Here is a 27,828-nt window from a genome sequence, read left to right on the forward strand (position 1 = left end):
CTATTAAGGATATACTCATATCGAATGTACAACGATTCATGGTTGTGTATTACGTATCATTCAATTTTGTTGAATCTAATCAAGAAATAAACACCTTTTGTCAAACTTTCTTTGTAATTTCAGAACCCCTAACAGTGTTGTAAAACTAAACCCCCTGCTATCTACCGACCACCCTCCCTCAAAAATGAAAGTTCCCTAAGTTGAATCAAGTATTGCAAATTTCTCATTTCTAATTTCGATTTGCCTTTAACATTGCTTAACTATAGAGGTTTCATCAATAAAGTCACTATTCGTACTCGTGAAAACCAACTACAATTTAGCATTTTATCCCATTCGTAATTTTTATTTGCATTTATCGGTTAAAAATAAGGTTGGCCGATAAAGACACCGCGCTGAACGTGTTATGCTAAGAAAACACATCTAATCTATGATCCAAATTTGGTCCAATTATAATGTAAATGGTCATGTGTAGCGGTGAAATAATGAAATTTGCCCACATTTCGACTTCAATTTCTGGATTTCAAGGTGAAAAACTGGTTGGCCGAATAATGTCACGGATTCTCACAAGGGTTTAAACCAATGTCCCATAATTTCACCAGCGTTGAAAACTTGGTCATTTCGAAAGGGACCAAAAAGTGCTTCATCAAAGTGAAGAAACGTTTCAAGATTGATTATTAGCCTAATTTCTATTTTCTATTTGAATGACTTAATTGGAATATATCGACTAGCCGAATATGCCACGGATTGAGATACAATCGAATAAGTACTTTGTCACTTTTTTGCTTAACGTTTACATTATTTAATCTGAATATATCGATTTCTTAATTATACGCTGAATGTTAAAAGGACTGGGGAATCGATTGGCTTGCCGGTCCTTACAAACATGGCATGGCGACACACACTATCCCAAATTTGAATTACAGCTTGTCCGAGTTGTGTTAATCGATATTAGAAAACTTCGTGTGTAGTACGGCTTCATTCTGCGAAAATTCGTTTTCATGGTCAGAGTTACCTAATTATCAATGAACTAATGCACTTTGAGGCAGCCTATCTTAAGTTTGTACCTTCAAATCCATTACATCTACGCCGACATGACTAACGAAAGCAATTAACTTCAGGCTAATGTCGGATACAATAGTCATGGAAGCGGTCGATAGTTTGAACATATTGCACTTCTTGGATGTTAATCAATAATTCACATAACAAAGCGTTGTCCATTTCTGTCCATTTTTAAATCATGACAGTTAAATCTAGCTTATTTTTATTTTTTGAAAAGTAGGTATATCGATCGTCAACGGAGATTGATTTTTTGAATGCGATTTAATAATGCTCTTTCACCTGCAAAGATCACTATGACTAGAAAATATTGTTGTACACAAACGGGGTGCAGTGGGCTTTTACTGAAAGATTCTAGAAACACGCTTCCACCGGGGTTACAGACCAACCGTAACAACAGCTAACATTGATTATTTGGACAGCAAAACACGTAAACATGTTAAGAAGCTCGTTTTTTAGAAGAATTATAGGAACAACTATTCTGCTCATGGGATTTTATCAAGGTAAAGCTGGGTTGGACGCCGACCGCAACTTTGCGTATGTGTGGTCTGAGGGATGAACAGAAGAATGTACACGTGCAGGTGTGTGTGTGTGTCTGTACGTTCGTGCGTATGGGTGGATGGATGATGGATGGACGGAAGGACGAAAAAGCAAGAAGATGATAACTCATTTTTTCCATATTTTTTACTTTAGATGGGGAATGCAGTACAAGTGAAGAAGAGTTGGTGGATTATCTCACAGAAAACTACAGTCCATATGTTCGTCCAGTCCTTCAGGATAACCAAACCTTATTCGTGTATTATCACATCAAGTTATCGAGATTATTGAAGCTGGTAGGTAAAAGTATATAATGGTGCAGTAGGTAGCGCCAACGTTATATTATGGATACATTCTCTTCTCCGTGATATTTTATTATCTATTAGCTAGCTCTACTCTCAAATCTTGCCATTATACATATATGTTGATACACATTTTTTTCTATTTATGCTAAGTTGCTTGAGTTGGAAGGGGGCTAGGGTCGTCGGAACTCTGCTCAAAGGTTGCCAGGGACCCCTTCGACCGATATAAACACTATCTAGGGTACGTTGGCGATTGATGAAGGTTTAAACATGTTTGTTAACAATGAATATCGTAAAATGTAAATGTTGCAGCTATGTTGACTTGACGCATTTAGATATCATGCATGAAATATATTGTTTGTAAACATGAAAGTCACACACACGCAGTTCCGACGTTCCTCCCCCTTTAATCACATATCACTGTTGTATTAGGATTGTACGGGTAAGCCTAATTCACGTGCCACGTGCCGCGAGCCCAGAGCCAAAGTTCACGATGCACGTTAGCATGCTAAGCTAGAAATAGGTGCATTTACACTCCAATTTAATTCATTGATTCGTTTCCATGGATAAATCAACATTCGGGCTTCAACGCCGCCTTCTAAGGGACTGGTCAGTTTCTTCGGCCTGGGGGGCGGTGGATTATTTTTTGCAGATGTCAAAAAGTGGCTGACCCCCTCTTCCAAATTTTGAAAACAGGGTGACCCCCGGCCCCCCATTCCGAATTTCGAAAACAGGGTGAGCCCCCCCTTGCGACAACTGTAAAACAAAAGGTGGACATATATATATATATATATATATATATATATATATATATATATATATATATATATATATATATATATATATATATAAAATATTTTACATACATTTATATTTTAACAGTCATGCTGTGTTTTAATGAAATTGTTGACATGTCAGTTGTAAGATAGGAATTTCAATTTGAATACAGTACATTTTGAATGAGCTGTGAATCTATTTCACACTTTCTATGATTAACCAGATGTCCTGAACCGTTGTACAGAAATGGATGTCAATCATTAATATCAAAGAGGAAAAAGCAGTAAATCAAAAACTTTGATGGGTTTTAAGACTTGCCAGCCATCCAATTAAATCTCCTGAGGAGCCATAGAGAGGCATTTTAACCAAATCTGATGTGTGCAGTGTCTGAGATGACCTTTTCTTGTAACATTGAAACCATAAAAGCACAGCTAATAATGACAAAAACTGCCTTTTTTAACTGTTATTTTGGTCATAAAAAAGCATCATTCTACAGAAAACCTGAGACACAAAGGAAAACAGTTGCATCAATGAGAACAAAAGATATCTTGTCATTTTTTTATCTCTAAAATAAGTCACTGTATCAAATATATATATATTGTGAAATATTTGTGCATGTTGCTTTCTCATACTGAATTCTCATAGAGAGAACAGAAAAGTATCAGGAATTTGTCATGCTTTTCATATGAAATGCAGATTTCATAATGGTACACTTTCACTTAGCAAACATCAAGATATCTCTGGCATATATCTGTGATTTATGAAAGTATGGCGCCCGGAGGGCACGGAGAAAAATATGAAACATCCTGATATCTCTGATATATATGTCTTGTATATTAAAGTCATGCACAGGAAGGACGTGCTGACAAATGTCTGATATATTAAAGTAATGAACTCGAAGAGCATGCTGAAAAATATTGAACATACAGATATCTCTGATATATGTAAGCCTCATATGTTAAAGTTGGGCGTACTGAAAAATATGTCTGATTATTAAAGTTACGTGCCCAAAGGGCACGCTGAAAACTGCGACTGAATGATGAAATTTGTTGCTGACACGATGCATTTTAGGCAATGATGAGCCTGTGTCGAAATTCAAAAACATACTGACCCCCCCCCCCCAATCGGGCATTTCAAAAACATGGTGACCCCCTATCACCAAAGTCAAAAACAGGGTGACCCCCCCCCCCTATGAATCCACCGACCCCCCGGCTGAAGAAACTGACCAGTCCCTAAATGCATGAACCAGTGACCAGCGAATGTGAGTTTACGAATTCTACATCAAGGGGCATATGCAGAAAGGGACTCAAGAGAAATTATAGGGAGGGAGGGCCAGTATTTTTCAAAATCACTCTGCGCTTAAAATTGCAACATTAAAAATTGATCATTCAAAATTCTGTATATTATTTTGTAGATCATACGGTAAGGTGGCTATATTTCAAATATCTAGGCTTTGGCTTATCCTACGTAAGAGTCAAAGACGGCTGGTGTCTATCGAACTGTGACTGGTATGGGACACCAACCTTCAACCCTCAAATCAATCTGTACCTCACTAATTATGGACAGCTATAAATCATAGGCTTACAGAGGTGGAGGTCTGAAGTTTACAGGACAGAGATGATTATGTTAACTAAGATTTCTGCTAAAATATCAAGCGACCAGGATGACATTTGAGCTAGCCAATATGGCTATAGGTCTGATGTTTGTTGGACGGTCATCATGGGAGGAAAGTGTACAAGCAAAAATATTAAGTAACCAGGATGACCTTTGACCTGAATTTAACTTATTTGCCAGTATATTAGTGCAACAGCCTTCCTATTCGGCGGGATGAGGCGTCACATTATGAATTACTAAATATTTGTCAAATAAAATATTATTGATGTTGACTAAAGCACGTACAAGGACGGCATAACAATTGGGGAGAGTCACTTTTCTCAGCAACATTTTGAAAAATTCGCCCTCCCTCCCTATAATTTTTTTCCAGTCCCTTACCGGCCAGCACATGTTGAATTCGTGAACCTACATATCGCAGGTCACTACTTTATGCACATACAAGGCGTCTATTAAATGTGATTTAACAGTGAAGATGAATGGATTAAGTGAATTAGAGTGAAAATTATTAATGGTGCATCGTGAACTTCGACGCGTGGCATGCAGCAAGTGGCACATGAATTAGATTGTACGGTGTCCTGCACAAATGAAATTTATGCAGTATAAGCGCTGCTGCAACCTTGCCACGATGTTCATGAGATACTGGTGCGATACCCTTACAAATGGCAAGGATTTAGGCTCATGTAGTAAGCTGTACACAAGTAAACCTTGGACTGCCATGGAGGTAGCACAGGGTACTGCAAGCAGTATGAATATGATCAATAAATAACATGAATTATACTTTTTTTCATTATACATGCCTTAACTGTGTCTAGCGTGTGCCTATTACTTTACCCTTGTAAACTTTCCACATTGGAAGATATCGCATATGGCATGTAAAAAGAATTTCATTGCCAAATCCCATTTGTATGGAAGGCCGGTCACGACATGCGACATGCGAGTTTTTTTAAACTGCCACCTGGGAGTTCTTAAACTGCGACATGCGAGTTCTTAAACTGCGACGTGCGATTTGCAAAACTAATATGGCGTTTGCATACATGTCATTTCGTTCTCCTCCTAACGATGGATTACAGAGGTAGAGACGAGCTTATTTCTGCATAGTTCTACAATGGATACACCCTGGGAGAAATAGCGGCCACGTTAGGACATGTATGGAAGACCGGTCACGACCTGCGACATACGACCTGCGTCTTTAACTGTGATCTGCGACCTAACCCTATAACCCTAACCCTACCCTAACCCTAACCCTACCCAGTAGTACCCTAACGCTAACTAACCCTAAGTTATGCCGTTTATACAATTTTTCTGTCCCTTGGCCTAACCTCCAGGGTTGAGAGCGAAGTAAGGCTTTTTACGAGAGAAAACCTAACCCCTAACCCTAACCCTAACCCAGGGCTACCCTAACCCTAACCCCTAACCCTAACCCAAACCGCAGATCGCAGTTTTAAAAACTCGCATGTCGCATGTCGATCGTGACCGGTCTTCTATACATTTGCAACTATTGCTTAGCAACACATTCTGATTGCCGCACGTCTTTCTTCTCCACTCTATACTATCTTTATTGACGCTACAAAGGATGAAAGAAATCAGATTCTAACGACAGCAGTATGGTTAGAACAGGTAGGAATGACAATTTAATTAAGAGTCTTCTATATGGTGTTTACATTGTACATGTAAGGTGACATTTTTAGAAAAAAATTACAAATGTAAACTTTTGCCAATTTCTCTATAAAAGAAAACACTATTTTAATAGGAACATGTGGTAAATTAAATAGATATACTATGTATTTAATAAGCCAACCATGGGATTCTGATTACAACATTCGTTATACGGATGGTTGATAGCAAATGGGTTACTTGAGTGCATTGGTCATTAAACCTTAAAGTCATATCATCAAAAAAGAGTCCAGCTAATTAGACTTATAAACTGCATCATTTTGCAGGCGATCAATCTGATACACACTGAGTAACAGAAATTAGGTTATAATAATAATGCTATGAGATTATGAATGTATTATTTTTAGTACCGTAATTTATAAAATGTGGAGCTTATCAGACACATTATTGACAGACGGTGTCATCCACTAACTTCTCCATGCACAGAATAGCTTCTTACAGAGCACTTTGATAACCCTTTGAGCCAGGTATGTAAGGGTGCCGGAAATCGACAAGTGCGGGGCCAAAGTGAGGGCTAGCACAATCAAAGTGCGAGCGAATGTGAGGGCTTGAAGTGAGGACTCTCACAATCGAAGTGCGAGCAAATGTAAGGGCTTGAAGTGAGGGCTCTCACAATCGAAGTGTGAGCGTATTTGAGGGTTGAGACTTGCGAAAATCAGTACTAAATTCACCTTGATCGAATGAAGACTTGTGATCAAAGTCACTTCTAAAAGCGCGATACTGTCTGGCTGATTTTAAAAATCGGCGACTGACTGATCGGGCAGGGATCGCACATTCAAAGTGCTTGTCAAAGTGAAATCGAACGCTATATACAGGCAGAAATATTAAAACATCAGTCATCGCCATGATTAGGTTATACACTGTCAGGACTGAAAAACACTTTCTTGTAAAGCTTTTAAACTTGAGACAAGCTCATCGGGCGATTATCGTTATTGAAATTAATGCCATGACAATGACACACGACTGATCTCATCGTTCAAAATCTCAAGTGTCTCTCGACTCACATGAAGGCGCGACTTTGCACAAACGGATATTTACAATCTAGTATCGAAGTTTGACATCTCGACGATTTCGGGACTATAGAATCGATACTAGACGATACTAGATTGAACTGCGGTTGTCCCATAGGAAGCCGCGTCTGTGTAACCGCCGATATTCACCGGCGTTTTGGGGGACTGTAATATCGATACTACACGATACCAGAATAAATTGCTTGGTGCCATGGCACGCCCGGTCTGTTTAATCGACGATATTTACCCGATATTTATCGGCGATTTGGGGATTCTAATATCGATATTAGACGATACTTGAATGACTTGCCCTGTGCCTCGGCGCGCCGGATCTGTGAAATCTCTGATATTTACCCTATATTTTTCGGCGATTTGGAGACTCTAATATTGTCGGGAATGGAAATCCGACAGAAATAATACAAAACAGATAGTATATTTTCTGTTTATTATCCAGGGTTCTGTACACATACTAATGACGATTTCACAGCGTCAGTTTATCTATTAGTTTATTTGTTAGTTAAATGAAGCCATAACATGCAAATCTGACCTTTCCGTTGTTTTTTATTTTATGTTAACTTTGACATTTAACTTTGGTCATAAACCCTCGAGAAAAACTGTGATCTTCATCGTTACCAGAACATTCACCATGACTGGTATCAAAAAACCCTCAAAATTCTCTGTGTCATTACTAGGAACGTGCCATGCAAGAGCAAAGTGTACATATTCAGAACGTCAGTTTGATCGTTAATGAGATTCAGTATTGTTGTCGGGGACCGCTTGGCAAATAAACGTATGTATTCCAAGATAGATCGCACAAAAAAACACAGCAGTTGCCTGTCCCGTTTTTCTCGAGGGCCTATGCTTTGGTGTATATATAGAAGTAGAACCACGGAATATGTGTGTTGTAGCAGAATTACAGAACACATCGTGTCTGCTTGTCTGTCCATCAGTCACACCAAGACGAATTTCCCTTCGCCACAAATATCGATACTAAACGATACTAGAATGACTTGCCCTGTGCCTTACAGTTCTAGCCAAACCACAGGGGGTTGTCTACATGCCCGTCCCCAGGGGTGGGTAGGTGTTTCGTTGTATCGCTAATAAAGATATATTCTACCAACCTTTGGTGTTTCGGTCCTAACTTAGCACTGCCCTTGACAATCTTGCGTATACGTTTTATCAACATGCTGCGTCTATTATCTGATGAGTTTGAGTGCCTAATTAGCCAAAGTAATCAAGGGTAAATTACTAATCTGTGGACGCTCTCACCAGATTATCACCGGATTGAATTTGACAAAGTCAATAACGAACGCACCAGCAAGGTATACCTTGCTGGTACGTTCGTTGTTGACTTTGTCAAAGTTAATCCGGTGATAATCTGGTGACAGCGTCCACAGATTAGTAATTTACCTTTGCTTACTTTGGCAAATTAGGCACTCAAACTCATCAGATAATAGACTAAATTACTACCCTTGGTTGCCTTGGCGAATTAGGCAATCAAACTGGTCAGATAATAGACGCAACACAGTGACAAAACTTCGCTAAAGTCAAGATTGTCAAAGGACAAATACATTGCACGGCGAAGGAGGAAAAGAAATCGTTACAAAACCAGTGCTAAAATAAGACAAAGACACCAAAGCTGCAAAGAAAGGTTGGTAGTATAAATCTTTATTGGCAATATCATAGTCAAACGCATTAAAATAAAATAAACCATAGCAATAAGAACCTTGGCTCAGACACCCCTACCCCATCCCTATCCCTGGGGACGGATTTTTGTGCGAGGCCCTATGGCCAAACCCGACTTCCAAGGACTGACTCTAGCTTCGATACTAGACGATACTGGATTCTGTCAAATCGCAAGTAAATATCCGATACATATCTGAGATTTCACCACCTTACAGTTCTGGCCAAACCCGACTTCCAAGGACTGACTCTAGCTTCGATACTAGGCGATACTAGATTCTGTCAAATCGCGGGTAAATATCCGATACATATCTGAGATTTCACCACCTTACAGTTCTCGTCAAACCCGACTTTAAAGGACTGACTCGAATGTAAAGAATGTGAAAGAGGCTCCCCACCTAATTTTTGTGTCGAGTTTGTGTTTGATTCGTTTCGAAAACGTGTTCCTACATTCTTATCCGATTGTTTGTGTTATTGAAATGTGTGTTTCGCTTCGTAGGGAAGTTTAGATTGGTGTGTATGGTAACGTTTTGTTTGTGTGGGGAAAGCTTATGGCGAGACGCAGCCGGGCCTGTGGTGTTACAAAGTTGATAGAGTGGCCCTTTGACGCTTGCGTTTCGAAACCCGAGTGATGTGGTTTCTCATCAGTCGCTGGCTTAGGGGGCAAACACTGCAAACCTAACTACAACTAATTAACAGATAACTAACCTATGGACTAAAGTCCCCAAGACCCAAGATACCTGTAGACATAGGGTGTATTAAGAAGTAGGTAGGTTTTTGGCAAAAATACTGATTGCCTCAATGCGGAGGGGAACGAAAGGGTGTAAATAGTTTCTAAAAGAATCACATTTACGCTGACCTATGTCTCTTAATTGTCCGGTCAGCCTGATGCTCCCCGAAATGGGAGACTGTAGTCGAACTATTACGATCTGTGCAAGGGGACGATGAGCAGCGTGCAGCACATCGCATGCTCTTCTCGGAAAGAAGGTTGCTGGTGTCCATGGTTACCATACCGTTCTGTCGTACAATGTCCAGTCTAGACCTATAATATACTGTCTAGCTGCATAGCTAGTAGCGTCAGGGTTCAGGTGTCCGAATTTAACGTGTTCATCGGGTCGATGGCATATTCAAGCCAAATACCGTGATGTAATATTTTTAGACTCATACTCTCGCCATTGCTACATTGGTAAGGTTGAAAAAATACGCGGAGTCTTTGAAATCGGTAGTATTGCTCTGTCTTATTTATTGTTGACAGTACAACCGGCTTAATTTTGAAAGTCAGAAAATTTTCAACGGTGAGTTTTAGTAACACGTTCAGTATTTTACGCGTGCGCCCCTTCGGAAGCAAAAACTTCCGACTTTTATACAAGCTGATAACTTGCTCCAGGCCATGACAAGTGTCTAGTTATGACGTTTGGCCAATTTCAAGATTACACTGCAATGATCATTTCCATCTAACACAAATTAGAATGACGGTACGCTGAGAGACCACACCCGATATTGACACATGAGAGAGAGAGAGAGAGAGAGAGAGAGAGAGAGAGAGAGAGAGAGAGAGAGAGAGAGAGAGAGTTTGTGAAAGTTACGTATTTTACTGGGAAATAGTAGCCACTGCGTTCAGTTGAAATATGTTTCAACACCACCTTTCTTACGATCGACTAAGTCTTTTATTAAGTTGTTGTAAACGTAAATGCACAAAATTTCTTTGGCATCCTACATGCCTGTCACAGAGTTAATGGGTTTGATAGGAAGGCAAGACTCTAGTTTTAAGTGGCAGATAAAACCATTTATTCAACGTTTCGGTCCTTCAAAGGGACCTTCTTCAGGAATCTAAAATGAATAAAAACACAGTCGGCAACGATAAAAAATACAGAACATTGGAATAAAAGGACGATGGAAATGGGTTAAAAAGAGTACATGAAAAAATAAAATTGCTTCCTTAGCCAAAGTAAAACTTTTTGAAGAGAATAAAAATTACTTACAAGTAAAGTGCTCGGAACACTTGAAGTCCTAGTTTTTGATCGAAAACTAATGGAATGAGAGTCGCTAGCTGAGTGCTAAATAAGATGCAAATATGGGAGGGACTGCCTAGCTTATGAAGGAAAGTTACCAGTCCTTTTTGTTGAGTCCATTCGGGGCAAGGGTGTCAAGCTCACTAATAATTTTGAGTTCTAATTGCTTTCTGACTGTGGTTTTCCCTGAAAAAACTTTACAGATACCGGAAAATTGAAAATTCTCAATGCACTGGTTATTTTGATTAAAATGTTGGGCGACTACTGTGCATTTGTGGTTTTTTATATTGTACATGTGTTCGTAAATACGTGTTCGTAGTTGTCTCTTGGTCTCCCCGACGTATAGTTTGTTGCATTTGGAACAGGTAATGAGATAAATTAAATTTCGGGTGTTGCAGTCCATGGTCCCAGTCATTTTAAGGGATTTATTTGTGATTTGGTTAGTGATTTCTTGTCTTGTTATAAACATGTGTTTGCAAAATTGGCATTGGTTGCAGGGGTACAGTGTCCTTCTTCGTTTACCTTGGTGTCGGGATGAAGTTTGGATTTGACTGTCATAACGAGGACAAAATTGACAAAACTTGCTACATATATTGCAGATACCACGATACAACATTATTGACAATCATTAAGCATTTTTACTTAAGCCAATTCCTAATTTACATATTTAATGAACTTTGCTTATTAGGGATATATACTGGGATTTACTTGATCAAAGTTGGCAAAACATGCTGTGTACATTGATGATTATACCTGGTTAAAACAATATCGAAAGTCATTTCACATTTTCATGTCAGCTAATTTATAATTTGCATATCTAATGAGCTTTCACAGCTCGGCATATATGGCTTGAAGGACTTGGCCAACGGTAATTACACTTGCTATATAAAATGGTGATACAATGACAGCAGTCAAAGAGCTTTAATATTTTATTTCAGCTAATTACATATTTGTATACTTCATGACCTTTTAGAATTAATCGGCGGTGATTATTGTTCATTATGTTGATCATGATACTTTCAATGAAGTTGCAAACATGTGACAAAGGTTCCAAATTTACACATAACTGCAATATATAAATGAAACACGTGAGCATTTTCAGTTCATATCTGGTATGCAACTTAGATGGTACTTCAATTGTTTTACAACATTGACAATATTGGAAGGTTTAAATATTCCATCAAATCAATGTTTTAATCTCAGAAATTTTTGGTGAGATAATGGCAAATTTGGTAAAAAATAAATAATTCCATTTAGTCATACATTTTTTATTTAAATTAGAGTCTTTACTGTTCAAAGATTTACTTTTGTGTTCTTGTACGATGAGATGTGAAAATTTCATTCACTGCATCATAGACCTAGTACGGCTGGAGCAAGACTGCATGAACTTGAAATGAATGGTTTTATATATCGATTTTAAGTGATTTGAGAAAAACTTACTTTTCATCATAGATTTGTATAAAATGAGCATGGTGACCCCATCTTTTTTCTCTAATATTTGATTATTCTCATATTTCAGAATTCAAAAATCCGTGGTCATTGTTAAGTCTCCTAGTCTTCTATGTGTTGCTCTCTGGCCTGATCTTGTGTACATGTATGTTTCACTGTCAAGTGAGTGTCCTATGACCCAAACTCATTTTTAACTACATATCAGACATCGGAACTATCACTGTAACTGTGGGTATGCATTGACAGTGAGACTGCCTGTAGGCAGTAGCATAGCTGTATTCAGTAGCATAGCTGTATTAACTTAAATATTTCTACAGTATTTTTATTCAGAGTATACAACTGCGTTCGTTCTACTCCCTAGTACACCATGTTGAATTGTCCAGTATTCAGCTTGCCAAGACAGCCACATATACCATGCATTTGTATCATTGACAAATAACTTTCAGTCTAAACTCTAATTTAATTATCACCTATATTTAGACAAACAGGCTTTGTTGACAAACTGAATACTGTGGTTTTCAGCATGCTGCAGAGAGACACCTAGAAACTGTATTTAATGCAACGAAATATTGGAAAAAATTATCAACAGTTGCAGTTCCTACCCCATTTAATACTAGGCCAACTAATGTTGTTTTTACAAAAATGTCATGGCATTCATACATTTTTAGATTTTTTCGTGATTAAAGTCATAGAATGTGACAAAACGGTTCTAGATTTTGTTTAATTCTTTCTGGCATTAGAACCATTGGACGACATCAAAATGTTGGGAGCCAAAATATTTTCAGGCCCTCCATTGGCAGAGCAAAACTTTAAAGTCTCTCCCCAGCTACCCCAAGAATTTTTGAATCCCACTGAATTCTTCCAGCCCCCCCTCCCTCCAACACTTTTTGTGAATGCGGCTTTATTTAAAAAATCGTATTTCCTCTTGTCTATTCCAAGGTACATGGAGTTGGGTGTTGTATAATATAGCATTTAGATCATTTCGATATGTGAAAAATTAAGCACTCAATACCTTATCATATGCAAGTTCTGCAAATCTTTACTTTGATGCAGCATTGGGTGGATGAGTTTCTGAGATGGGATCCTCTGGAGCATAATAATCTAACAACAGTTCACATTCCCAGCTCACGTCTATGGATTCCCGACACTGTACTCTATCAAACGTAAGTATTATGATTACTTTATTGAAATATTCCCCTTTGACAATTACTACTGTAGTTACATATGCTTATACGTATTTTTTTTATTCAAAAATACTGTAATACGATATGTGACTTTGTTGCTTTCAGTTGAGAAACACATCACACTTTATATCTGGGTTTCAAGTATTTTTAAGGAAATATTTACGTCATTAATTCCATTCTGATGAAGTGATCAAAGACTAATTACTAATAAACATTGATTCTTCATACTATAAATGTGCATATTCTTTATTGGTGTTGTTCCTTGTCATCATTTTGTTGTGGGGAATTACAACCATTTTCAGTATTAGACAGCGAAGCTACTGCAGTGGACTGCAATAAAACTGCTTACACTAATTAGTTTCAGCTGTGGCTAGCTGACAAAGTCGCCGACATTAATGACATTAACGGAGTCTGATGACACAAGATCAGCTTCAACTCTGCATGTGGGCAGTCAAAATAAATTAACAGAAGCTGCCCAGTATAACACACTACGCATTATGCACACGCCAATCTGGTTTGAAACATTTTATTCATGGAAAACAAAAATACTGGTTACACTAACAGTTTCAAATTGTTAAAATACAATATAACAACATCAGCAAGCAAATGGGCACCTTGACTTGCGCATGAGAACTGACAGCAAATACTGCTTTGAAAAAATCAATAATCTTGACTTTGAAAAATAAAAAATTAATGTTTGTTGAAAAATTAAGAACTGTAACACACATTACCAAACAAAGGTAAATTAATTTATCTTTTGTATCGTGTTTTAAAACTCGAAAATTAGAAGTTAAGATTGTCGAGTTTTTCAAAGCATGTGTTAGCTGTTTCTTCTCATGGGCAAGTAGTTGCCAAGTTGCTTGCCAACTTTGTTAAAATGATATATTTTTAAACGTTTGTATAACCAGTAATTTGTTTTCCTGCAATAAAATGTTTCAAACCAGATTGATGTGTCAGTTTAGTGTGTTATAACTGGGCAGTTTCTGTTAATTTATTTTGACTGCCCACATGCAGAGTTAGGGCCGATCTTGTGTCATTTGACTCTGTTAATGTTGTCGACTTTGCCAGCTAGCTACAGCTGAAACTAAGGGTGGAGCATTTGATATCCTGGGGGGTCTAGAAGATTTGAGAGGTTGCATATTTTTTTTCGTACCTGATCCACTGTTCAAATTTTTTTTCACTCTCTAATTACTGGTAACATTTTTTTTTTCTCACACTCCTCATTTGGATACTTTTTTTCCCAACAACAAATGTCCAGTCCTCTACTGTGTGCGGAGTAAAATGTTGCACATAGAATGTTGCACATCAGTTGGAACACAATACTTGTACATATATTTACCATTTACCATTTGTCATTTGGAACAAAATACTTGTACGTATATTTAGGGAGGGGTTCCAACTTTCTAAAACGGGGTGACCCCCTTCCAACTTTCGAAAACAGGGTGACCCCTCTGTGCTCGACAAAGGTAAAACAAAAGGTGGAATATAAATTTAATAATTTAGTACATATGAATATTTTTTATGGACATTCGATGGGAATATTTTTTTTTGAAAATCTTCCAGACTCCCCCAGGATATCAAATGGTCAACCCCTAAAAAGTGTAAGCAGTTTTATTGCAGTTCACTGCACAAGCTTCGCTGTCTAATACTGAAAATGGTTGTTATTTCTTGAGCAATCATTTTTATTCGTGTCGGGCGATACGCTGCGCCAATGTCCTCATGTATCCTTTGTGGTATTTTTAAAATTTGTTATAACCTTATCTCTATATCATTTTCCCGGCATTGATTTATAGAGCTGATGTGAACAGAGAACCAGGAACAGGTGTACTTATGACAAATGCTGTGGTCAATTACACTGGTGGAGTTTACTGGGCTGCTCCAGCAATATTCACAAGTTCCTGCAAGCTGGACATTACATATTTCCCATTTGATAAACAGCAGTGTGTACTGACATTTGGACCATGGGCGTATACAGGCAATCTGGTGCAAATGAAAACTGTTTCCAGTATGTTTGTTTTACATATTCTGCATGTTCACTCTTGTCACATTACAGAGTAATTGATATCAAGATGGGTGAAAATTTCAATACTATTAGTTTAGATTTGTTGCAATTAGGGGTGGACCATTTGATATCCGGGGGCAGGGGGGGTCTGGAAGAAAAAAAATATATATTCCTAGCGAATTTCAATGAAAAAAAAATTCAGCCAAATGGGGCTTAGGGGAAAAAATGATGGCTCACTAAGGTGAAAGAAAAAAATCCATCAAAAGTTACTTTCTGGAACAAGGTGAGACACCGGTGAATCAATAGTACTTTGACCCGGGAGAACTGGTTTTTTTTCAATTTCAATTCAATTCAATTCATTTATTGCCTTTTTTTAAATCTTTGACAAGTTCATTATTACAAAAACTAAAAATAGGCAAAAGGCAAACATGGATCCAGAAAAGTAGCTATATGCTAATCGAGTCTGGTCCCATTCTCTAAAATATTTACATTACATATTCCACCATGTGGCGCTCAGTATTATATGTTAGAGTGATTCGTCTTAACAATGTTTCGGAACCAAAGTGTGGTTCGATCTTTCATCAGCCACTCGAATTGTGTTGTTTCCCCACATGTCAGTTAGTTGGTAAATGGTAAATATATTTACAAAATGATGTAATCTGTGGTAAAGGGCAACAAAGTATGACGATGGATTAATAAAAAAAGATGTATGCTCCACAGAGCAGGACACCATAGCGTGCATCAACATTTTGATGGTACACTGTCTCTGTCTAAGAATGCACAGCCTGAAAATGGAAATGTTTGTAAGTTATTTACATAGAATCTGGATATTTGTAATTGCTAGCCATTACAATATTACATGCTTCATTTTGACCAGCTTAGATTTAAGACTAATACGTCAAAATTACAATTTTATATTCAAGATAAAAGTACAAATGAAAAGAATCAGCCTTGTCTATTGAAGAAAAGCTATTTAGTTAATGTTAATGTTTTTTATGTCCAATCTTATTTTCTACAGCTACTGGAGACACTTCCATGATGACTCCTAATGGACAATGGGAGTTACTTTCTATGCCAGTGGTAGAAAATCTAAAGTATTATGGATGTTGTCCAGATCCATTTTCAGATATAACATTTACGATAAATCTTCAAAGAAAGGCCCTCTTCTACCTTTTCAATTTGTTGGGTCCAGCTGTATTTCTGTCATTTGTGTCATTGTTGGGATTCTATTTACCTGCTGATTCTGGAGAGAAGGTGGGCTTAAACATTACAGTTATGTTATCACTGGTCTTCTACTTGCTTCTTGGTGCACAGCTTCTGCCACCAACATCGGATACATTTGCAATGTTAGGTAAGTACCAAAATGATACATATGGTGAAAAATTGATCATAGTTCTCTCATTGACTACCATGTGCATCAATTTGTAATCACCCTAGTCTAATCACTGTACATAAATATGAATAGAGAGTACATAAATACACAGATGTACCTAGTTTTGTATTAAAAAAATATATTTTCCTCATAGACTACCTTGTATAGTAAATCAACATTTTCAGTGAAATCCAAAAATCCAATTTCTTGTACACACATGCATGTTTTACTTCCCTCTTGAAGCAAAGTACATCAAACACATAAATGTACAGATATAGCTTGTTGTGTGGGGGAACCTGTCAATAGTTTACCTGATAGACTCCCATGTGTTATGATTTTTGGTGAAGTACTCATCAGCCACATAAGATATGATAAGGTGGCAAGATATATATACGTTGCTTATAGGTGTGCAAAATGTGCATGACCCTTCTAAAAGGCTGCAATGTGTGATAAATTGCGACCTGAGCCCTCCCAAAATGCAAGCCCTCCCCGCTGTAATTTCTGTCCCTAACTTATATAACAATTAAAGTAATATTTATGTAAATTAGCTTATACTGTTTCAGTTATTCCTTGGGCGAATATTGCAGTGATTTAGGAGGGTCAAGTTTTAGAATGCCGGACAAGGGGGAGGGTCACATTTTAGCCGCAAGGGTAGGGGCGGTCATTTCTGAATCATGTTAAAATCAGCAGCCGTGGCCATTATCTCGCAGTCAACATACAAATAATTTTGTTATCATTGCCAGTGGAGTGGATTAATATACGGATTTAAACCTGCACACGTGTAGACAAGACATAGCAAAAGCATTTCAGTACATGTATTACACGTCGAGTCAACTGTAACCAGATATGAACTGAATGTGCTCACATGTTTTACAACAGGTTCATTAATATTAGCACGCTTCACAGAAAGTTTTCTAGCCAGTAAACAGACTAGCAAACTTTAGCATTTATTTTCGCAACAGAACAACTTGACATGCTAATGTGACCCCTGAATGGAAGACTTTGAGTTTGATAAAATTACAAACTTACTTATCAAGCTTCAAATTGGCTGTTGACGACTTGACATGTACTGACATTTATCAGACACTACTGGATGCATGAAATAATACAGTATGACATGAACTACTGCATACTTTTTGACTGTTATGATGTTGCGTAAAACAATTGCGCCTTTGACCTATCTCAAAAGACCTGTGACACAGCGAGCAAGGAGATGTTACGCAACATTTGCAGACCTCAGGATAATCACTAACCAAAACACAAGAACAAAGACATTGTATATTCTGATAGCAGTTCAATTGAGCACACAACGCGGAGTGGAGGACAGACTTCTGATATTGACTAGACATGTATACGGTCTACTGCCAGAGTAACTGTCTCTGATGAGGATTTATTGTATTATGTTTTTCAATATTTCTGTCAATAAACCCAATTAATACCAATATAATTGACACCAGTGTGAGGCGTGTAATAAGAACAATCAGGTATCTGTTATATCATTATATGTAGCAGGTTTCATCAACTATCGCACAGTACTCTCAGAGTTAAATCACTAATTACAAAACTGTATTTAATATGTAAATGAGCTAATTATTAACTTGACACGCCTAATGCTTCTAAGTACAATTAAATATTTATCAGATCAATATCTGTAGCAGGTTTCATCAAATGTAATGCTGTGTAATTTTGGAGTAATATCATTAATTTCAAAGTTCATTAAATAAGCAAATAAACCCTTATTAACTCCACACAACTAAATGCTTAACACCACAATTAGATATCTGTTGGATCAGTATCTGCAGCAGATTTCATCACATTTGCTGCAGTTCTTTGGACTTATATGACCAATCACAAAACTTCATAAAATATGCAAATGAGCTATTTGTTAACTTGACACTGCCAAGTGCTTATCAGTACAATTAGATATTTATCAGATCAATATCTGTACCAGATTTCACTGACTTGAGTGCCGTAATTTGAGAGTTATATATCTAATTACAAAGTTCATTAAATATGCTAATAAACCCTTAATTAACTTGACACTACTAAGTGCGTTACACAACAGTTAGATATCAGTCAGATCAGTGTCTTCAGCAGAATTCATCAAATTCGGTGCAGTTATACTGGAGTTATATGACTAATTATAAAACTTCATAAAATATGCAATTGAGCTGTTTATTAACTTGACACTGCCCAATGCTTCTAACTGTAATTAGATATATATCAGATCAATATTTGTTGCTCGTATCATCAAGTTTGGTGCAGGAATTTAAGAGTTATGTCACTTATAACAAAAGTTCGTTAAATATGCAAATGAGTAGATAATTGACATGACACTCACAGTATCATCATAATGTTCTGAGATTGTCATCTGTGAAAAGTTTCATGAAATTTTGTGCAATATTTCTTGATATATGTCTACACTGTCATTACCGTCTCCATAGGGAAACCATTGTACAGAAAAAAATGATATTGCATAACTTCATTAATATGCAAGCCACACTAACCAAAATCTAATCAGTTCTTGCAAGTAGCATATGGTACCTGTCTACCAAATCTGACTTGAATATGTTCAGGCGTTTTTGAGTTATCGTGTGAACAGACAGACAGACAGACAGACAGACAGACAGACACACAGACAGACAGACACACACACACACGGACAGACAGACAGACATCACTATGACATTAGCCCATGTGTTCATACACTCGAGCTAAAAATTACCAGTACTCCTTAGAAGTAATTTCTTCACCTGGATGATGTATTCCGTAGCAATTTCATGAAAAGTTCAAGTACTTCAGATCTCCCAACGTCTCTCGAAATTGTGGAAAGCAAATGACCTGAACACATTTCAACTTCCGGGTCAACTGTGAATTTACCTTGTGCACATATGCAAACAAAATGCTCCATGTTTTAACCACGGTCGGCTGGCGCAGTGTGGTGTAAATCCTCAGTGTAGTCGGATACGGCGTGGTGGTGTCTCTAGCGATTGGAATGCACAGTGCCCCCAGTGGTGGAAAGGGGGAAAATCGGCAACAATCAGGCGCATGCGAATTAAGTTTAACGCTTACTCTTCAGGTGTTGATGTCTAGCTACGGTCAAAAGTACATCATACTATTTGTGTATTTTGCTAGGTGGGTATACGTACGATTCTCACTTTTCCCATTTCTACCACTGGCGGCACTGTGCATTCTAATCACTACAGACAACACAGTACGCGTAGCTGATTACACTCAACATGCTCAAGATACACCACGTACATTGCACCAGCCGACCGAGATTTTAACGGGTGAGTCACACAGTCCTACATCGAAGAGAGAGAGAGAAGCCAGCTCACCGCTACCTGTTACTTCGACAAAACTTATTTTTCAAGCACATTTCCATCATCTGTACACCTTTGAAACATCTTTTTAGCGACGTCAATTTCCAATAAAACTTAAGTAATGTACAGAAATGCTTCAAGTTGTATTTCGTCTGAACTTTTAATCATGTTATAGCAGTTGAGAACTGTCTTGAAAGTTTTGAGGAAGTTGGCATGATGTTTCTGCTCTCTATTTCGAACTAAATACCACTCATCGGTTGTTGAATGATTGGTTTTTGCAGTGTGAAATATATGTAAAGGTTATGTAAAGGTACATTAATTGATCACATGGTCTTCTACGAAGTTACCACCATCAATTGCACCGAGAGGGTGTGGTTGTGACATGTATGAAGTTATCGTCTTTACACACAGCAGGTAATACGGCATAGGATGAAAGCTGGTCTGATCAAAATTCCAATATTGTGATACTCATAGGGATGTGGAGCCCTATATCCTGCGTCAAATCATTGGCATTGGTCAATTTTTTATGCCAAAAAATTCATTGATATGTTTACATACTTGCAATATGATGTCCAACACTTTTGAATGATCTCCAATAATAATTAATCTACTTGTTCTTTTGTCTAAGCCACAATTTATATGCAATTTCACCTACTGTTGATCTACATGAACTGAGTGATCTACTGCAGACCTACTGTAGATCTACAAGGTGTCTCATCTACTTTTGTGCATACTAATGAGCTAGTAGATGAACTGTAGATCTACAGTTTCATCTAATTTTAGTCCTTTGGGCCTTTGGCCAAAAGTACTAATGTGATGACGCGGCCTCTGTTGTCGCATACAGTGGGCCGTATGCCGTGGACGCAGGTATCTCAGAAACGCTTCAGTAACTTCTTCTGAAATTTGGACTGGTGGTCACTTGGGCATGTATCTCAAACGGTCTTTTTTCTCTTTTTGATTGAATCATTTTAAAGTCGCTTTTTTAGCTTTTTTGTGAAAACCACTATTTTCAATTTTTCCTCAAAACCACTGATTTGATTATTGTGATGTTTGGCATGGGTGTTCGTTTAGTTAAAATGCCGTTAGAAATGTTCAAAATTTGGTGATACATGCCTTGTATTATTTTTAAACAATATTTTTATCCATTTTTATTTTATATTTACTTGATTTTGACTCACTTTCGCTAAAGCTACCGTCTGCGCATGCGCACAACTGTAGGACAAAATCTGATCTGAAGAATCGAATCGGATGCCATCTTGTTTCTCGGTCTGGGCACATTTTTTACATTGTAAACGTTTCACTGTTTATTCAAATATGTTCTATAGTTATGAAGTTGACAGTGATGCACTTTTGCGGCTGTCTTGTATTTTTTGGTATGAAAGGCGCCTTTGATCGACTGAAGAATGATGGCCTCCGTAGGCGATAAACACCGGTACCGGCAGGCATATCAGTTCTACTGAGGAAGTGAGGGGCTCACTTAGGGGAGAACCACTTGATTTCTGGGGGGGGGGGGTATGGAGGATTTTGAGAAAAAAAATTGTCACCAGGTGAAATAAAAGAAAAAAATTAATGCTGTCTCTCTGACAAAAAAATAAAAGTTACCATACCCACTTCCTGCATACCCCCCGAAATCAAATAGGTCTCCCCTTAATGTGCGCATGCGCATATAACAAGTTAGCGTTGTTTTGCAAGGACTTTGAAAAATCAAACCGACGCCATCTTGTTTCTCGGTCTGGTGCGAATTTTGACGTTTTGAAGTTTTTAGCGTGTATTTGATGTCATTTTGTAAATATGAAGTTCACAGTGATGGTACTTTTGTTGCTGTCATGTTTTTTTTGGCACGAAACGCTCCTTCGATAGACTGAAGAATGATGGCCTCGGTACTCCCAAGTACCGGCGAAACCATTGCTTTAGCAAAGCAATCCCACCGGCGGCCCGTACTAATAGCTGGGTGAGAGCGAGGGAACGCGCTGTCCTTTTACCTCCATGTCATAACAAACTAGCGTTGTTTTTATGTTGATGTACTGTCCTTTCGACACAGCGATAACTTTTAGTTTTCTGTTGCTTATTTTGGGTAATTTCGACAGTTGTGCATTGATTTTGACATCATTGTTGACTTCGATCGCTAAAGACAGTGTGTGCTTATGTTGACCGATTTACGCGCACTTCAGAATCACGGCATAATCCGACATGGTAATTTGGCATGATCATCAGATCATACATGATCCGAGATTGCACTTTAGCAAGGTCACGATAACTAATGTTGTTTGTTTCACTGTCGTTTAATACCATATATTTCCACTAAGAGACCATAGAATTTCCTCCTGGCTACTTTGAAATCGTGCACTTGCATGCATGTAGTTGTCAACATCACTTATGCTTGAATGTAGTAGACTCTTACTATGAATATATCGACTTTCACTGCATATTGCATATGTGTGCAAGTCACTCCATATCATATCAAAAAATGTAGTATTGCAACGTTTGAGCTGCCAGAAGCCAGAATTTACAGTTTATGAGAAAGTTATCTTACATGTAAAACTCAGTTCTACTGTGAACAAAATGCAAGCTATGTTGTATAACTATCATGAATAGCATAATATTTTGTATCTTTCACCCTGTCAGAAAATCAAACTGTGGTCAGGATGATACTGTCCAATTTTAATATTTGTCTCTCGGCAGACACCAGATACTCATGACTGTAAAACAACATTTCCATATAATTGTATATTCAGTTTTTATATTTAGTTTGCTTTTCACCATATTGTATGTCCTTCTCTGCACTACATAATTCAAAATTAAATATTGTTTTTGGCCTATACATACTTGAGGGGTATTTAGTCTCATACATTAAAGATGCACTGTTGACCTACAGAGTCCAAACTTTTTATCATTGTACTGTAGATAGCTGTACACTCCAAATACTAAGTACAAGTGTGGTGAGTGTAACAAGCAAATGTTTTTTAGTCAATGGCCCAAATTTATTTTCTATTTGATGGACAATAAATACATGTGTAATCAATGCCAACAATCCAGTTTAAGTAATTTGGTTTAGATTAGCCATTGTCCATTATATTACAATAGTTTGTGGCTAAATTTTCTCCCCTTCTGTATTATATAAGTTCACTGTTTCCTGTTTTAGATATTGTTGATCCTATTGAGTCCCATCTCTTATTCTTAATTCACTTTCATACATATCAACATGTTGATACTTAAAATCCACACTTGAACTTATGCTGGGGCAGTAACCAACCAGTTCAAATAACTTTCATTTATGTCCTAACAATTTGACTTTATGCCAAATTTCACATTTATGGCAAATAATAAACAGTAAGGAGGTACAAAGGACGTCGGTGCCCCCGGGCCCCATGTTTGTCTACATCATCTACACTATGTCTACATTTAATCTCATGTGGGTGATTTTGAATAAATATATAGTAAAATCTTATATACGTATTTTCACAAATGTCTTTGTCTTACACATTGCATGTGCTTATAACAATCATTCTAGAATTGAATTCTTCTTTATTAAAATATTTTAAGATAGATGAATAGGGCTGTCAGTAAACTCAAATTATGAGTTAATATTCCTTACTTTAACATGTCAGACAGCAATTCACTTAACTCATTAATATGTATCATTATGTGTTCTAGCAGATTTTTGTAACCATTCCAATTATCTGATACCCTTTGACAATGCTGCATGTTGGTACTTCATTATTGACATACATTTTTAGCTACTATAGACTATAGTCTATAGAAGCTATTGGGATAGGTATCCGTCCGGCGTCAGTCTGTATGGATGTGAGGCGTCCGTCCACTCAAATATTTTGACAACAGCAGTACTTAGTGATTTGATATTTGTTGTGTAGATGAAAAATATGATTATGAGAAACTATTTGTTTTTAATTTTTTGATATTGTTGAAAATATGCAAATAAGTGCCAAAAAAGGCGTTTTTGGTAAAAAATCTTCTTCTTCACAACTGCTGGTCAGACAGCTTTGTTATTTGGTATACAGGTCCCTAGGGATAACCCAACCTAGATTTGTTCAAATTGTGATGAAATGTGCAAATCTGTATTTTTAAGGAATTTTTTGACATTTTTGGTCAAAACTTTATTTCATCAAAACCCCATGTCTGACAGCTTTGATATTTGGTATACAGGTTCCTACAGATGAACTAAATATGATATATTGAATATATGATGTAATCTGCAATTTGTATTTTTGGTGCCATTTTTGGTCAAAAATTGAGTTTCTCAAAACTACTTGTCTGATGCCTTTGATATTTGGTATACAGGTTCCTAAGGTTTGTCGTAGTGTGATATATTGAAATTTGATGAAATCTTCAATTTTTGTATTTTTGGGTCAATTTTGCCATTTTTGGTCAAAATATTTGTTTCTCAAAAGTTACTCATCTGATAGCTTTGATATTTGGTTTACAGGTTCCTAGGCTTTGTGTAAATGTAACATAATGAAACTATGATGAAATCTTCAATTTTGTATTTTTACAGTTAATTTTGCCATTTTTGGTAAGGCCATCCTGAAATGAGCTATCAAAGATATCCATCTTCTTCATCAATACATGTGTCACAAAAATTTATTCTCTACATAACACAGTAGAGCTCTGTCGACTGTTGGGTCACTTGTTTTTTCAAAACGTAACCGCTGGTCAGACAGCTTTAATATTTGGTTTACAGGTCCCTAGGATAACCTTAGTGATATAATTTCATACAGTCAGGAAATACTTAATTTTGTATCCATGTCTATAGAAGCTTCAGGGACTTTGGCCGTATGTTTATGGAAGGGTAAAGTACTATAATTGAAAATGTCATTGTAAATAATGCTATATTTTCATTGTTTTCAGCACAATATTTTTCGGTTGTCATTGTAATGATGTCCTTTGAAACAGCCATATCTGTGTTTCTGCTAAACTTACATCATCACGATCCTGATGTTGATCCACCAAAGTGGGCAAGGTGGCTAATACTGGAGAAAATTGGACCTGTCATATTGTCACGTTTTAATGAAGGTGGAGATAGTGGTCAGTGTCAAGACACAGATTTCATCAAACCTACTGGAAGTTCTCAGGATGATACCGATTTTTCGATTATATCTGATTTAAATTCAGCTGCTCTTGGAAACAGCTTGTTAAATAAATTGCAGTTAGAGAATGAACCATGTGAAAAGAAAAATGGTATAACTGATGGTGGACATTTGTTTCATGACAATGTGGATGCAAATGTTGAAGCAGAAGTTGGAAAGAATGTTTTAAGAATAGGAAACTACATTGAAAAAATTGTCCGACGGGCTAAACATACTGATCTGATCAGTCAAACGCAGCAAGACTGGATGGAATTAGGTATCGTCATAGATCGGCTGCTGTTATTGATATTTTTACTTATATTCATTATCATTTTTGTAGTTTTCTTATTAAGAATGTTTTATAATACATAGTTTAGCTTTTAACTCTGATCAATGGTCTTCAAGTTGTTTGAACTTGTTGAACATGCATTCAATGAATACTTAAATAGTACTTGTTAAACAATAATTCTGAATTGATGCTTTCAATCGGCTGATATTCAAATGAAGAATGTTAACATAATTACCAGTATACTGTATTAGTAAAGATTATTCTTCCTACCAATTTTGCAAATCACTGTTTTGAATCTGGTATGATGTACTTCGTAAAAATATCTTTGTAGAACTCATTAGAATAACTTTTGCCTAATAACACGATTGGAAGAAATTTAGGATAATTGGATCTTCATATTTTTCAAATTTCTCAAAAGTGTTAGGTGCTCACAGTATAGCTGAACGTTGCAATATTACAAATTACGCATAAAAACAAGTGTATAACTTAAAAAGAAAGGAAGATTAGCTTACATTTGCAGATTAAATTGACATTACTTCACCATCCAATTAGTTCCAATCATGTTCATTGATAACACAATAAGGCCAAAGCAATTAAATTCTTTGTTTTGCGTCCCTACCCACCTAGGTTTTTAAGGTTTTCATGAAAAACAAACAGTGTATTTGAATAGGAAATTTTAGGACATACCCGCTTAGTTTTTCTGAACTAAAATTTTGTTACAATTTTGTATTTGCTGCAATCAAATTACATTGTGTTAATTTTCTTGTGTGTGTTTTTCAGCCGCTTAGACGCCTGCGTACCTTTTCCCATTTAGATTGGACGCAAAACAAAGAATTTAATTACTTTGGCCTAATGCGATTTTTCCCACTTTGCCTAAATGGATAATTCTGTGTTGACCAATGATAGAATGGTTGTTTATTTATAAATTTCAGCTGATGCTGATATATGTCATTGTAGAATTAGCATGGATTCTTTATTTAAAGTTACAGTTTTAAAAATTATGCATGATGTAAGGAAAGACACATGCAGTCACACTCACCAAAACACACACATGTACATAATATATAGTAACAACAAATAACTGTGGGTAAAAGGTATTAATATCTGTCACTTAAGTTTCATGCATCTTGCAATCTTGCAATCCTCGTCTGTCTGAAGATTGAAAGATGCATGAAACTTGAGTAACAGATATCATTACTTTGCAGCAAGTTGAAGTAATTTATAATTTGTTGCTTTTGAATCAAGCACCAAAATTTTCCAAAGACGTGTATTTTTAGATGTATGTGCGTATATATATATATATATATATATATATATATATATATATATATATATATATATATATATATATATATATATATATATATATATATATATATATATATATATATATATATATAACAATTTGAAACAGGACCTACCGGTAGGCGTTAATCAGTGTTTCACGCGACATATGTCCTCTGTAGAGATCATTAATCATCAGACTTGGTTATTTGTGATATATATATATATATATATATATATATATATATATATATATATATATATATATATATATATATATATATATATATATATATATATATATATATACACACACACACACACACACACACACACACTTATATATCACAAATTACTTCAAGTACAAATTAACGATATATGTTATTGAAGTTTAAAGCATCCTGCAATCTGCAGACAGATTTCAGATTATAGGGAATGCATGAAACTTCAAAGGGGGAGTTTTAAATCCCATGGACGGAAGTGAGTTGCTGCTACGTCCTCCATTTGAATACCGCCATAATGTATGATAATGAATTCTGTTGTTATCAGCTGCGTAATGAATTTAACGTTGTTGCACATGGAATTAACCCAGTAATCTGGTGGTTGTTGTTGTTTGTATTGTTGTTTATGTTTATATAGTCAATCAATCTTTATTATACTCAACTCACACTAGCAGAAAGTGTGGTATGATACATTCCAAAATTTGACAAAGTACAAAACTGATCACTTTCAAGAGGACAACAATTTAAAGCATCCAAGTTGTACAACAAGCAAACTGTTTAACAGTTGGAAGGCTGAGCCATGATGAGCCATGATGTTGCAGATTATATTGACATTACTATATGAGCCATGATGTTATTGTTATTTAGCAATAAAATTACATGAACATAACTGTTGTATTGTTGTTGTTTCAAAAGTAATGTAGATGTCGTAACAAGCTAAGGACACTATATACAAAGACACTATCATTATTTGACCCAATGCAACTCTCTCCCAATGTACACTGTCTTCCTACAATTACACATGAGGTGCACACTAAGCTGGCTTCCAGCTCACACATCCAACTTTCTGAGCTCTAGAACACTCCATTCATGGGTGATGGAGTGAAAAGTAACATGACAAGACCTAAAATAGACATGACAAAGCAAATTTGGGGTTTTCTTTACCCCACATCTC

At 36.7% G+C, this 27,828-nt stretch overlaps 1 protein-coding gene across 4 annotated transcripts; it reads left to right on the plus strand.

The window, feature by feature from the left end:
• Positions 1–1,362: 1,362 nt before the first annotated feature.
• LOC139122128 (neuronal acetylcholine receptor subunit alpha-10-like) lies at positions 1,363–27,786 on the plus strand. Of its 4 annotated transcripts, none has more exons than XM_070687533.1 (8): positions 1,363–1,559; positions 1,750–1,889; positions 5,859–5,903; positions 12,185–12,276; positions 13,168–13,277; positions 15,092–15,303; positions 16,319–16,651; positions 24,862–27,786. In XM_070687533.1, exons 3-8 carry the CDS (start codon positions 5,891–5,893, stop codon positions 25,449–25,451), a joined length of 1,350 nt encoding a protein of 449 aa, XP_070543634.1. In that variant the 5' UTR covers positions 1,363–1,559; positions 1,750–1,889; positions 5,859–5,890; the 3' UTR covers positions 25,452–27,786. The 4 variants fall into 4 exon arrangements, with proteins under 4 accessions (XP_070543634.1, XP_070543632.1, XP_070543633.1 ...); XM_070687534.1 differs by lacking the exon at positions 1,363–1,559 and adding an exon at positions 1,565–1,637; XM_070687531.1 differs by lacking the exon at positions 12,185–12,276 and having other exon boundaries at positions 24,862–27,772.
• Positions 27,787–27,828: the final 42 nt, after the last annotated feature.

Source organism: Ptychodera flava, chromosome 21 (genome assembly GCF_041260155.1).
Source record: "Ptychodera flava strain L36383 chromosome 21, AS_Pfla_20210202, whole genome shotgun sequence".
NCBI lineage: Eukaryota > Metazoa > Hemichordata > Enteropneusta > Ptychoderidae > Ptychodera > Ptychodera flava.